Below are 15,223 nucleotides of genomic sequence, written 5' to 3'. Positions count from 1 at the left end.
GCCAGAGGCTTTAGAAAAGAGATGAAGAGTACGTAAGGCTGCTGGTATTTGCAGAGAGTCTTCTAAGAACAGAGCAGTATCATCCACTAACTGATTAATAATGATCTCTGTATTGCCAATATTGATGCCTTTTAGATGGCTTGCTTTGATGTGTGTTTCATTGTTTAAATTATAGGCAAAAAGTTAAATAGCCTATCATACATTTTAAATACAAATATGCTGTACTTTATTTCATATTTGCACATGTTGGATTACAAATTTATTAAAATGTTTAATTTAGGTTTACATTGAATTTAGCAGGTTAAGGTTAGGTATAAATTATTATTATCAGAGTTTTCTAGCAAAAGACTCCGGTCAGTCCTGTTTTACTGAAACTCTTAATGGCTCTTGGAGTTTGTGTTTTAGTAAGAGAGTCCTACTAGTCCTGTACTCGAGTCTCAGCATTTGAATAGATATGCTGAGTGAATTAGGGTGGGCAGCACTCTCAGTCTAGAACAGGTTCCTAAACCTGTCTCATCACAAAGTTTTGGTTCCTGCCCCTAAATGTATATAAACTGTAAGAGAACGTTCACTTAGTCAGACTTGGTGACTGCAGCTACCGACAGCTCGTGTTTTCAATAAAGAATCCTGCTGAAGAAACAAGTCTCCTGGTCTTCGATTCTGAGTTTCCAACACACATTTCTAATATCTGCAAATTCCCTCATATGATTCTGTTTCTTCCTTAAGATGAATATATTTAACATTTCCATTGTTATTATTACATAAAGGACTCAATATACAAGATACCATTTTTCTTTTGGTAACAGAATTTTAATTCTCTTATTTCTCCTCAAATGACACAAACATACTGTATTTGCAGTTTTCCAATGCAGCTGGATGTTAGGGAGAATACAACATGACATCATTTTAGTTTAATAAATGCATAAAGGATAAATGCACAAACAAATGTGAATCAACAAAAGAGAATGTAATTCTGACTGTGAATCTAATGAATTTCATCTCTCCCAGAGCCGGAGCTCATTTTATCAATAAACTGTTGCAGTAGATGCAAAATCCAGAAATGGAAAATGGCCTCACATTGTTTATAACATGAGTCTTTATGAATGATTTACCATTAAACTGCAATGAAATACCATCAAATATCAATATATTTTCCAAAATCTACAGTATCTGCTTACTGGGCCATGAGTCTAGTTTAGACTTAATAATAATAATAATAAACTTTATTTTATATAGCGCCTTTAAAAAGCATCTCAAAGCGCTTCACAAAACATAAAACCTACAATAGAACAAACAATGCAAAAATAAAACAATGAAATATATGATAAATAACAATAATATAGCAATTATAAACAGTTATATAAAAGCTACCCTAAACAAATAAGTTTTCAGGGAAGATTTAAAAACACTAAGAGATTCAGCTTGCCTAATCTCCACAGGCAAGGAATTCCAAAGTTTTGGAGCATTCGCCGAAAAGGCCCTATCACCCATGGATTTAAGTCTAGTATTCGGGACAATTAAAAGGCCAGTTTCCGAAGAGCGAAGCTCATGTACTGGTGTGTATGGGGTTAGAAGTTCCGTAATATAAAGAGGTGTCAGACCATGCAAGGCCTTATAAGTAAGCATCAGAATTTTAAAATCAACACGGAATCTGATAGGCAGCCAATGTAAGGATTCCAGTACAGGAGTAATGTGATCCCCAGTTCTGTTACCCGATAGAATTCGAGCAGCTGCATTCTGTACTGTAAGGGTAGCTTTTGAGACCCCGGCCAGCAAGGCATTACAGTAATCAATTCTAGAGAATATAAAAATGTTAATTAGCTTTTCTGCCACAGGAAGTGATAACATGGGACGCAATTTGGCTATATTTTTTAGATGAAAAAATGATGTCTTAACAGTACTCTGGACATGAGGAACAAATGTTAGGTTACTATCAAATATTACTCCCAAGTTTTTTAATTTTGTTTGAAATTGAAGTGTAGAACCTTCTACACTTAAAGTTGGAGACTCAGCCTTACGTAGCTGGTGGGGCGAGCCAACAAGCATTACTTCCGTCTTGTCACTGTTCAGACATAAAAAATTACTAGACATCCATTCTTTTATCTCAGAAATACATAGAGAAAGATAGGACACAGCCACATTAACGTCAGGTTTTGAATGTATATAAACCTGTGTGTCATCTGCATAAAAGTGAAAACTGAGACCAAGTGATCTTAAAAGTTGACCCAGAGGATAAAGGTATATGTTAAAAAGTATAGGACCCAATATAGAACCTTGAGGAACACCAGATTGCACTACACCAATAACAGACCTACAACCACCCATAGCAACAAACTGCTTTCTATCAGAAAAATAGGACTTAAACCAGCTTAGTGCAGTATCAGAAACACCAAAAATAGACTCTAACCGAGCGAGTAAAACATTATGATCAACAGTGTCGAAAGCGGCACTAAGATCAAGAAGAATTAAAATAGAGAGCCAGAATCCGAAGCAATTAGCAAGTCATTAGTGACCCTAACTAATGCGGTTTCAGTGCTGTGGAGTCTCCGGAATCCTGATTGGAGGGGCTCATAAAGATTATTTGCAGCTAGATGGGAATGCAATTGAGTAGCGACAATTCGCTCCAAAATTTTGGCAAGAAAGGGGAGATTCGAAATTGGACGAAAATTATGTAAATTATCAATGTTTGTGTCTTTTTTTTTAGGTACAGGGGTCAAAGCAGCAATTTTAAAAGGTGCCGGCACCACACCAGTGCACAGAGAATCATTCATAATTCAGTACAACAGGACATAAGGTAGCAAAACATGATTGGAACAGACAAGTTGGCACAGGATCAATTATGGAAGTGGCAGCTTTCATTTTTGAAACCTCATTACAAAGTGATTGAGAGTCCAATGTTGAAAAATGTGTAAGAAGGGTACCGGAAAATTCAGTAATGATCTTGTGAGGAAGAGATGAAGGCAGAGCAGAGATAATACATTTACGGAGGTTATCAATCTTGGAGCTGAAAAAAGCAAGAAACTTATTAAAGAGATGAGTCGAAGCTGGAGCAGTTGAATAACTGTTACATTTGAGTAGATTGTTAATAGAATTAAACAACTGTCTTGGGTTATTCTGATTGTTGTCAATTATCTGTGCAAAATAAGCAGACTTGGCCGATGAAATTTGGAGCTTATATTCAAGTAAATGATCCTTCCAGGCCTGATAAAAGACAGTCAGGCCAGACAAACGCCACCTGCGCTCCATTGAACGACAAGATTCCTTCATAGCACGCATATTCTCATTATACCAGGGAGAGGAACGACCAAAAGAAACCAATCGTGATTTCAAAGGAGCAAATAAGTCCAGGCCAGATGAGAGAACAGAATTTAACATGAGAACTTTGTCCTCCAATGCATCAGATGACGAAAACACACTCAAGGAGGAACCAATAAAGTCAGAGAAATCAGAGGGTTCAATCGATCTCCATTTACGATAGTTAAGAATGCGAGAGGAGATAGTGTTTATGTCAGGCAGTTCCATATTAAAAACAATAGACAGATGATCAGACAGCCCTAAGTCAGAGGTGTACAGCTGTGAGACAAATGAGCCGTTTGAAATCACCAAGTCAAGAGTATGGCCTTTATTGTGCGTAGGACAGTCCACGAGCTGGTTCAAATCAAAGCACTCCAATAACGATATAAACTCTTTTGTTGTTGTAGAATCTTTTTTGTCCATATGGATGTTAAAGTCCCCCAAAATTAAAGTTCTCTCAAATTTGAGGCATAGCAAGGACAACAAATCTGCAAATTCAGATAAAAAGTCTTTATTGTTCTTAATAACCTATACATAAAATCCTAAACAACAAAAAATACTGTATCCAAATAAATGTTATTTACATGGTATTTACATCGTGCTTACAGTCATTGAAAGCCACATGACATGAGAAACACTTTTCAACATGATGATGTGTTAAAACAATTGCTCAGGAAAATCCATCAACAACAGCACAAAATCTAGCAAACATCTGCTTTTAGCTTCCTCAGATGCATATCTTTATAAAACATATAAAGCTGTCTAAATGTTGATGAATCCTGGTATTTAGTCATGCAAGAACATTAAAATATGAATCCCACTTTACCTGTATTCACCCTACTGACCTAGTATGCAGTGTTTCATTCAGGAGTGTAAATTAGTGTAGTAAATGTCTTTATGTATGTATGTATGTGTGTGTGTGTGTGTATATATATATATATACATATATTATAAGCTCCTTATTCAGATGTTTATAATGTAGGGATGAATTCATGTTGATTGGGACATTTCCCAGTCATCTCAATGCCAAAATGTATCAACCTGATACATGTATCAGAATTTACCCTACTATAAGTTGGTTTCTTTAAAGAGCGTGAATACTCCATTTTCAGCTCCAGCAACTGCACCAATAAGAGCTCCAACTACAGCCATCAATATCACTACACACTGTTTGATTCCCATGCAGATTTTTGATATGTCTTCCACAGGTTTGTCAGCCTCTGTGGTTTCTTTCTTCTCCCCAGAATCTCCTTTGTCTTTATTCACTGTAAAAGAAAATAATACTAATATATAAAGGGCTTCAGTGACTGAGAGTAGCTGTACTGTAGGTTTTGTGAAATAATACTTACAGTCAGGAGGACTTATTTGCAAACTTCCACGTCTGTGTCTGAGCTCACTCTCTCCAGACGTCTTGTGTTTAATCAGTTCAGCTTGTATGAAGAAATCACTACGGTTCTCCTCCACCAGGTCGTCAATCTTCTTTATAAGTTCATGGATCTGATCGGGAGATTCCCAAGCACTCTTCTGAAGAACATAGTATCGTCCTCCACACTTATCCAGGATCTTCTCTGCGCTGCGAATGTGTTCTTTGATTTGTGGATCTTCCACTCCTTCATCACAAGCAAACAGCAGGATCGTGTGTTTCCAGACGCGCTCTGACAGCAACTCCATGTGAGTCTGTGCTGCTGTAATCTCATGAGCAGAAGGTTCTTCAGAGAGAGTTTTCACCGGTATGACCAGAAGAAGAGCCTGAGGTCCTGGAGGACAGAGAGACACGCTTCTCTCAACTTGCTTGATGTATTGTATTGTTTGTTGTATTGAGGATCTGTCCCATCCTGGAGCTTCAACAACAGTGATCCTCCGTCCTGCTTGATCTCGCTGATGTAACAAACACTGACCAACTTTCACTCCTGTCAGACTCTCACAGTTCAGGACTGATTTTACCACTTTATTCTTATCATCTCCATTTCCTAGAATCACAAGTCTGAGCTCTGACTGTACAGAGGAATAACCTATGGAATAAAGTCAAAAGACAAATTGTTATTCCTAATGTTTTTTTTTAAAGTCCCCCTGTGGTGAAATCCAGCTTTTAATGTTGTTTATGTGTCTATGTGGTGTTTTTAATATGCTTTCAGACAAACCATGTGTAAATTCATAAGTCAAAAATCTGGAAAAGTGCAGAAAAGTGCAAGGTGCACAAAACGTTTTTTTGTGTTCAGCCCTTCAGAAAAAGTTTTGTGATCAAAGATAAGTTTTAATGGATCAAATTATTGACTACAGGGGGACATACAAATATATATTTGATTGAAAAACGCTTAGAGAGAGAAGATTCACTCACCCTGAAATGATGCTGACATGATCACAGTTTAGGAGCTCAAAGAGGATTTTACAACATGCTCTTCTGCGCTGTAAAAATGATTGTTGGTATAACTTGAAAAAATATCTCAAAAGTAAGTTCATTGAAACCAAAAAAATAACAAAAAGAAAGAAATTAGTGTAATCAAGATAAACTCAAAATGTTATGCTGTCTGAACAACAAAGTGAATTTAAGTTGATTTGAGAAAAGAAAAAAAAAGGTTGAGATAACAAAACATGAAAACATATTTTTGCAGTGAAAATTATTAAAAATAGGCAGTTGGTTGTACTGAATTTTCATTTAATACTCACTATTTTGTCCAGCAGCTTTAAAACCATCGAACAAGGCCTATAATCACAGACAGATCACAGGCATAAATGTCCAATTATGGGGAACATTCTTGTGCAGAATAATTCAAAATTGCATAGTATGAAGTGAAGGTATATTTTTTATTGTTTATTAGCACTGGGTTCCCCTAAATTACATTGTCATTATTACCATTTTAAAAGCTTTTTAGCACTTAGCATTGCTCTATTACATTGCAAATCCCTTTCACACATGAAATATATGAACAATATTTTCTCGAAAAATATTTTTCAAACATATATTGAAAGGGTAGGCTATTTCCAGTATAAAGACAAAGACAGTTTTTAAACATAAAAACAAGTTAAACCATTTTAAAGTATTGTATCAGCCATATACATGGACCAGAAACCAGCTCATTTATTCGTTTTTTAGTTTAGTTTAAAAAACGAAAAATTTGATTTTGGCTCGAATTTTCATTTTTCATTTGTGGTTTACAAATCGGTTTATGGGTTCGATATTTCATTTGCACACGTGGGCGGTGCTGAAACGCCCCTTTCATCTGATTGGTCAAAACGCTCCGCCTTCTGTAGGCTACGATCCTACACGGATGTATAATTATTTTGTATGTATAAATACACACACATGCATGTATATATTTCAGAAATATTTGCATGTATATACTGTATATATATTTATACATAATTTATATTATATAAATATTTTCTATTTAAATAACACATTTTTCTTAAGTATATACATGCATGTTTGTGTATTTATATATAGAAAATAATTATATACAACACACACACATATATTATGTAAACACAAGCTTTATTTTGGATGCGATTAATCGTAGCCCTGCACTTTCTCTATACTTTTCCATACACTCCCTGCAGAAACATGCTTACACACTTCATGAAACATGAAAGTGATGCATAACTTATAAACACACTCTTTATTAGGCCTACATGAGATCAGCGGAGTGTGTTGATGGACAATCTCTTATCAATGATTCTAGTGTGACTGACATCCCGTTGAAAGCGACCAATCAGAGCCGAATTTAAAGTACCTGATTTGCGCATCCAACCAATCAGCGGCAACAGCGCGCATGTTCTTCATCCGCGGCCAATCAGAAAACGTGTTTATTCCGGTTTATTCCTGTGTTACCGCTTGTTCTGAATGACCGTCTCGAGACTGAAGCAGTGGCGGTTCTAGACCACAGTAACTGGGGGGGCCAGGCAGGGGCCACTTGTGCTTTTAGGGGGCACACCTTTAACATTCATCTTAACCTATTTTCAGTATTATTTCAAGTCATTTTTCACCATGTCATGCATGACTGCAATCTCTAGAAAAAGCTAATAAATTATATTAGCTAAGCTAATAAAACAATTTCAATTCAAATTAATGTTTCATTATGTTTAATTGTAGTGTGATATAATGATCAATAATAACACATTTTTAGCATCTAAGCACATCTAGGCACTTTTTTACACCTGGGGTGGACGATATGGCAATAATATCATTTCACGATTTTTTTTTCAGGAAAATCACGATTTTATCACGATTCTTTTTTCATGTTGGTTTTACTATTTTGCAAGTGACTGAGCATTACAGCCAAACTAATGTCCCTATTTTAAAAACAAAGCCTTATATGTAACAAAATATAAAATAAAAAAGAATGGCAGACATTTAGGCCAAAGTTGCGAAGATAAAAATCTTTGTCATTATTTTCTTTGTTATTAAAAATTAAGAACAGAGATACACATTACACATACACAACTTAATATACAAATGAAATACACAGTGCTTTATTTAAATGAACAAATATGAAAATAAAACACAACAGACTTAAAGTTCTCAGTCAAGAGCAGTGAATGATTTCCTCTGTGTGTTTTGTTGTTTTATTAACATTAAAGGGATAGTTCTCCCCCCAAAAAGTCATAATTTACTCTCTTAAGTTGTTTTAAACCCGAATAAGTTTCTTTCTTCTGTTGAAAATAAATAAATTCCATACATTTCCCACTATGTATGGAAGTCAATGGGGACCAGCAACTGTTTGGTTTTGGGTGAACTATCTCTTTAAGGACAAGCGGCAGCATTGAAAACGTCTCTGGTTACTTACGTAACCTATGTTCTCTGAATAGGGAACGAGACGCTGCGGATAGCGCAGTGGAATATTCTCTGAATGTGCCGATTGTCTGAAGCCCTATAGAATCACGCCAATTCATTGGCTGATGGCGCTCGCGCAATCTGGCTCCGCCCCGACGCGCTTACGACGCATCATTACATATTCGCGCGCGCGCCATCTGCTCCTCAGATTTCTCTGCCGAAAAGAAAACTGTCAGCAGCGCGAGGAGCTTGGCAGCTAACGCAGCGTCTCGTTCCCTATTCAGAGAACATAGGTTACGTAAGTAACCAGAGACGTTCTCTTTCATAGGTTCACTCAACGCTGCGGATAGCGCAGTGGGAACGGACTACCAAACTCGCCAAGCTAGAGCGCTTTCCATGACTGGTACAAAAATAGACAACGACCAAGAGGAGTTCAAACAGAAAGAACCTGGGAACCCGGGGTCATGTCAAGATCCAAATTATAGAAACTTACAAAAGTGTGCGGAGAGGACCAGCCTGCCGCAACACAAATGTCCTCCAAAAGTGCTCCTCTAAAAAGAGCTTGAGAAAATGCCACACTTCTGGTGGAATGTGCTCTAATGCTATGAGGTGAAGGCAAGCTACGCACCTCGTAAGTCGACGAGATAGCTTCTGTGGAGCAGTGGGAAATCCTCTGCTTTGATGCAGCAAGCCCACGGCGACCAGCACCGAAGCAAACCTGGTTAGATTTCCTCCAACCGCCTGAGCGGTCTACATATATATTAAGAGAACGAACTGGGCAGAGCAAGTTAAGCTTCCTATCTTCCTCAGAAGAAAATGGAGGAGGGTGGAAAGCGTTAAGGTTAACCACCTGTGAGCGGAAAGTTGTGGAAGAACTTTGGGGACATACCCTGGTCTCGGCCTCAAGGAAACCTTGACCAAGCCAGGAGCAAAGTCCAAGCAAGACTCGCTAACAGAAAGAGCTTGTAAGTCTCCTACCCGCTTTAATGAGGACAAAGCCAACAAAAGAGAAACCTTGAGAGTCAGAATCCACTCCGGAGCTGACTTCAAGGGCTCAAAGGGGGCCTTCGTCAAACCCTCTAGGACAACAGAAAGGTCCCATGAGGGAACTCTAGGGGAGCGAGCCGGTTTCAGGCGCTTAACCCCACGCATGAAGGCCTAAACTAACCTTAGTTTCCCCAGGGGAATCTCGTCCGATTCTCTATGTGCTGCAATAGTTGCGACAAACTCTGAGAGTGGTAGCAGCTGCTCCAGAAGCAAACTTCTCCTGCAGAAACTCCAGTACTGAACCAACAGGGCAGTTAACTGGGCTCCTATCATGCGCTAAGCACCATGTCTCAAAAACCTTCCATTTGGAAGAATATAGCCTCTTTGTAGAAGGGGCTCTAGCACTCGCAATGGTCTCCTGAACGTCAGTTGGGAGATCAGAACTTAATGCTAACGGCCTCTGATCGGCCAAACATACAGCTTCCACATGTCTGAACGAGGATGCCATATCCCGCCCTGCAGCTGGGACAGCAGGTCTTCCCTGACCGGGATCTTCCAGGGGGAAGATTCCAGCAGAGGAATTGGCTCCGAAAACCATGGCTGTTTAGACGGCCAGAACGGAGCTACCAGGAGGAGGCGGACGCCGCTCTCTCTCACTCTGGCCAAGACCGCCTGGATCAGTTTGATGGGCGGGAAGGCATAGAGTTTCTGCGTTGGCCAAGGGTGAGCGAACGCATCTATCCCTAATGGAGCCTGGGGACTCAGGGAGAACCAAAACGGGCATTGGGACGACTCTTGAGATGCAAAGAGGTCCACTTCCAATTCTCCGAAAACCTCCCAGATCAGGGCCACCGTCTGGCGGTTCAACATCCATTCTCCCGATCAGAGTTTCTGCCTCCACAGAAAATCTGCTGCGAGGTTCAGAACCCCTGGGACATGAACTGCTCTTAGAGATAGGAATCTGCTCTGAGACCACAGGAGAAGGTGACACGCATGCTTGTCTAGGGTGCGCGACCGAGAACCCCCCTGCCGGTTCACATGAGACACCACTGCCATGTTGTCTGTTCTGACAATTACATGGTGTCCCTCCAGAAGAGGGAGAAAATGATGCAGAGCCAGAAAAACGGCTCTTAACTCCAGGCAGTTTATGTGCCAGGAGAGAGTCTCGCCAGTCCAGACCCCACACACTGGTCTGCCCTCGAAAAACTGCTCCCCAGCCGGTGAGAGAGGCATCCGTCGTAATCATCTGGCGACGAAATACCGCACCCATGCTGACCCCTTTCCGAAGAAAAAGAGGGTCCCGCCAAACTGACAGGGCTCGAAAGCAACTGCGCGATACCTTCAGTAGGCGAAGGGTTGGCCCGGAGGGCCGAACCCCTGAGAGCTTCATCCCCCACATGAAGGGTCTCATGTGGAGCAGGCCCAGCGGTAGCACGGAGGAGGCCGCGGCCATTAGGCCCAGCATCCTGCGGCAAGTGCCCACAGACACATGATGGCCTAGCGAAAAACGGGCCAAGCATGTCGTCAGACTGGAAATCCGTGCAGGAGCCAAGCGGGCCTGCATGAGAACGGAAACCATGTTCACCCCCAAGAAAACGGTGCTTTGAACCGGAGCAAGAACACTCTTCTCCGAGTTCAACCTCAAACCGAGAGACTGGATATGACTCAGAACGATGTCTCTGTGGTGGGTCACTAGCTCCCTGGATTGGGCTAAAAAAGCCAATCGTCCAGGTAATTTAGAATACGGATGCCCTGGAGCCGCAATGGGGCCAGAGCTGCATCCATACACTTAGTGAATGTCCTCAGGGCCAGAGCGAGGCCGAAGGGAAGGACCCTGTACTGGAACGCTCTTTCTCCAAAGGCGAACCTGAGGAACTGCCTGTGTCGCCGTACAACCTGGATGTGAAAGTAAGCATCCTAGGTCTACTGTCACGAACCAATCCCCTGGCCGAATCTGAGATATGATAGCTTTCAGCATCAACATCTTGAATTTCCCTTTTTAAGGGTGAAGTTCAGTCGGCGGAGGTCCAGTATGGGACGCAAACCGCCGCCCTTCTTCGGGACCAGGAAATAACGGCTGTAAAAGCCCCGCTCGGTTTCCCCTGAAGGAACCTCCTCTATTGCTCCTTTGAGAAGGAGGAATGAAATTTCCTGCTGAAGTACAGAAGCCTGAGTGGCGCTGTCTACTACAGTAGGAAAGACCCCGTTGAAACAGGGGGGATTGCGGCAAAACTGAAGAGTGTAGCCGAACCAAACTGTGCGATTTATGCCTGCCTGCCCAGCCGCCATGTAGGATTTCCCAATGAGAGGAAGTAGTCCTACATGCTTTAGAGGGGAGGAAGGGGAGCGACCTCCAGGACGGCGCAGACGACGGAGCAAGATGGTCGGCTAAGTCTCCTCAAGCTGCCGCATTAGTGAGGCGCGCAGAGAAAGGCTGCATCCAGGATCTGGAAATCTGGTGATGCAGATCACTGAAAAATGGCAGCTTTCTCCGTTGAGGCCTATATATATATAAATATATATATAATTTTTTTTTTTTTTTTTTTACATAAGCGTCGCGCTCATGACATTTGAGGCAGGGGGTGCGCTGATAACAGCGGGCAGATTGCCCGCGCTCGACTCCTCTGCGGCGGTCAACCGAGAGGGGGAGGGCTGGGCGAGTCCCGTAGGGACTGTCATGTCTGTGTGTGGATGTGGGCGCGGGATAGCGGGCACATTTACCACACTGAAAACATTGTCCGCTTGAGTGAAGCGAATGCACGTTGGTTTCGTTTTTATAGAAACCTTGAGACATGCAGAACGTAGTGTTTGTGGGCACTGGGTAGTGGGCACATTTACCACGTTTAATGCGCAATCGATCCGAGTCGATTTTAAGTGCGCGAGCCCTGCTGGGCTTTTTTTTTTTTTTTTTTAACACATAAAACACCATCGGCCGTGGCCGGGAAACCAGAAAATACACTCTCTTGGGGATTTATCTGGGTAGCCGTGAAAGCGGCATTTGTGTGCAGGCAAGCGGGCAATGGAACCGGCTTGTTGGCTGCAGAAAACACTGGACCAGTCACATTTGCTGGCCAATCAATAGCGAGCTTCTCCGTAGCGCGCGAAAGTACGTCAACGAGCCCCGCGTAGGCCGCAGTAGGCCGCGCTTCCTGGCCGCTCGGCGGGAAAACCTCGTCGGCGAGAGTAGGCCCGAAAGCCTCGGTAAAAAGTACATCATCCAGCCCGAAAGAGACCGCGTCGCGTGCTCCCGGGCTGGGGCGCAAATAATCGTGCGAAAATTCGACTGGCATGCCTCGTGCGTGCCGAGGGGAGGGAGAGAGAGAAAGAGCGGGGCTCGTCTGCTCGAACTCCACATCCTCAAGCTCTACATCCGAACCCCAAGTCGCGGATCCTCGAGAGGCCTCGGGAGCGCGACGGGGAGACGAATGATTCCCTCTCAAAAAAACGCGTTTTAGCCGCGATTTGAGGGTTTTGAGCAACAAATTTTCACAGAATTGCATTTACACGATCCTATGACTGCCTCGCGCGCATGTGAAAGCCCAAACATAAACATCACTTACTGCGTGGGTCGTCGTTAGCGATGTAACGAGCACATGGCGGAGTACAGCGTCGGTATTCCATGGCAACTTCACCGTAAGGAGAAACAGAGTTCCGCTTGAACAGTCGCAGAAACGCCGAGAATAATCCAGAAGTCGTATTTTTCGAGCTCAGAAAAATCACGAGCGAAGGGCAAACGTGACCGCTTCGTTCTGAAGGCAGAGAAATCTGAGGAGCAGATGGCGCGCGCGCGAATATGTAATGATGCGTCGTAAGCGCGTCGGGGCGGAGCCAGATTGCGCGAGCGCCATCAGCCAATGAATTGGCGTGATTCTATAGGGCTTCAGACAATCGGCACATTCAGAGAATATCCCACTGCGCTATCCGCAGCGTTGAGTGAACCTATGAAAGAGAACTTAGTCCAGTAACAGGCTTTTAGTGCATGTGCGCGTCGAGTGTACGCGCTCAGTAAAGCGCATGTTTGAACAGCGCATCAGCAGCGAATGACATGTTTAATGGGCAGAGGGGGGGCCAAGCTTGTTGACACGGGGGCACTGGCCGGCCCCCCCCCCCCCCGGCCCCCCCGGCCCCCCCGGCCCCCCCGGCCCCCCCGGCCCCCAGAACCGCCAGTGGACTGAAGTGGTTAATAAAGGGATAAAACACCGACACCGGATGTAATAAGCATTTATATACGCTGTATAAAATAATACCCTGTGATAAAAAATAACCCAAACCGTTTGATCACAGACTCACAGAACAAACCAAAAACAGTTTGAACATGACATCAGAAAAACCCAAGAAATAAAGAGCGGAAGAAATGTTTGAAACGGCCAACGGTCACTCGTCATCATCACACACAGCAACGGTCACTCGTCATCATCACACACAGCAACGGTCACTCGTCATCATCACACACAGCAACGGTCACTCTCACAGAAGCAGATCTACTTCTTCATATTCATCATATTCATAAACTGACACTTACGGGTCCCGTGGACACAGTGAATCAGAAGAACCGAGCAGATGAAGCCGAGCCGAGCGCTGATCCGAATCTCCATCCCCTGATTAATCACAGTTCTATTCACTTTCTGAATGCTAATAGATCTCCGTGAGTGACTTGTGAAGCTCGTGTGGACCGGTCCCGTACTCTCGCCGACAGTGACAGGGCAAATCCTCCTCACGGGGAAAAACCATCCATTTCAATCAAGCCGCGGGGGGGCGTGGCTCTAGCAGTGGTGTGATGTTCGAAATGAGGAACGTCATGGCGGTGGGCGGGGCCTCGCGGAACACAACACACACAGACACACACACACACTGTTGTTGATTCTCTCTTATCATTATGGCAGTTTACACATGGGGCGCTTCCACATTGAGATAAGAGAAAGAATGACACAGAAGGATCTGAGTATCTGTGAGAAGTATGTTGTGTGTTAGATGTGTTAAAAATACACATAATGACAAAAATCAAGCTGGTTTCTTGAGCATCAAATCATCATATTAGTTTTAAACTAATTAAATAATTTGGTTTAAAAATCTAAAACTGTTGACTGGTAATTCATTCAATCTTAGTGCTGATGTATAATTTAAATGACAAAGAAGTGTGTGTGTGTGTGTGTGTGAAGCAGAGAGGGAATGGCTCAGTCAGACGGACAGGTGAACGAGTGAGACTATGAGAGGAATGTTGAAATATCAGTTGTATGACATCATAAGCTCGACTCTAGACAACCTTTGACCCGACGCCTCTAGCGAGTGAACTTCTCTAGTAGACAGATAAACCTCGATGACATTGTAACGGTGGCTGCCCCAAATCAAATTTGATTATTTAATAAATGTAAATTTAACTTAAATTGTTCGGGCGCCAGACAAGTCAAAACTTGTCAATAAAAATAAAGGCTATAGGCCTATATCTAGGCCTATCTATAAATTACAGAAACGTCTGTCTGTCTGTGTCTGTTAACCACATATCTCTCGAACCGTTAGTGACTAGTCCGATGGATTTCAAACTCGACAGGTGTCTTGCTACGGTCACGAAATTCCAGGTCAAGGTGCTGTGCATTGTGGTAATAGATGTGACATGACGTCACTTCCAAAGGACCAGTGAACATGTCTGACCAATTTCATGGATTGTGAAAACGAATCTCATTGGCAGAATAAATAACATTTAAATTAAACTGGGCATCAGCGCAATTCAACTGGTTTGGTAATATCAAGGGGAAATAGAATGAAGTGATCTCCAAAAAAGAAGTACTTTTTGACTGTAAATAAAATTGTAAGGAGTAAAAAGTATATTATTTTTCTTAAAAAAATTAATTAAGTAAAAGTATTGATTTTTAATTATACTCAAGTAAAGTAAAAATCCCCCAAAATAATACTTAAGTACAGTAATCAAGTAAAATTACTCAAGTATTTTACACCTCTGTGTGTAGAAGGTTCTTCAGAGAGAGTTTTCACTGGTATGACCAGAAGAAGAGCGTGAGGTCCTGGAGGACAGAGAGACACGCTTCTCTCAACTTCTTTCTTGATGCTTTCAGTTGTTTTCTGCATTGAGACTTTATCCCAACCTGGGGCCTGTACCATGAAGGTAGCTGAACAAACTCGGGGTTACAGGATTAGTTTTGTAAGGCCCGTGAAATT

The 15,223-nt window shown here is 42.3% G+C and overlaps 2 protein-coding genes across 2 annotated transcripts in view; both read right to left on the bottom strand.

Moving 5' to 3' along the window:
• LOC307165431 (G-protein coupled receptor 4-like) overlaps positions 1–15,223 on the bottom strand; it is a 706,289-nt gene that overhangs the window by 653,979 nt on the left and 37,087 nt on the right. The window lies entirely within an intron of this gene.
• On the bottom strand, positions 3,792–13,765 carry LOC307165741 (GTPase IMAP family member 4-like). The gene is made up of 5 exons (XM_079883635.1): positions 13,575–13,765; positions 5,962–5,998; positions 5,633–5,700; positions 4,644–5,306; positions 3,792–4,559 (listed from the first exon to the last, which is right to left on the bottom strand). Exons 3-5 carry the CDS (start codon positions 5,649–5,651, stop codon positions 4,363–4,365), a joined length of 879 nt encoding a protein of 292 aa, XP_079739761.1. The 5' UTR covers positions 5,652–5,700; positions 5,962–5,998; positions 13,575–13,765; the 3' UTR covers positions 3,792–4,362.

The sequence above is a fragment of the Squalius cephalus genome, assembly GCF_949319135.1.
Source record: "Squalius cephalus genome assembly, chromosome: 10".
Lineage (NCBI taxonomy): Eukaryota > Metazoa > Chordata > Actinopteri > Cypriniformes > Leuciscidae > Squalius > Squalius cephalus.
This window is presented reverse-complemented; position numbering and strand designations above follow the sequence as displayed.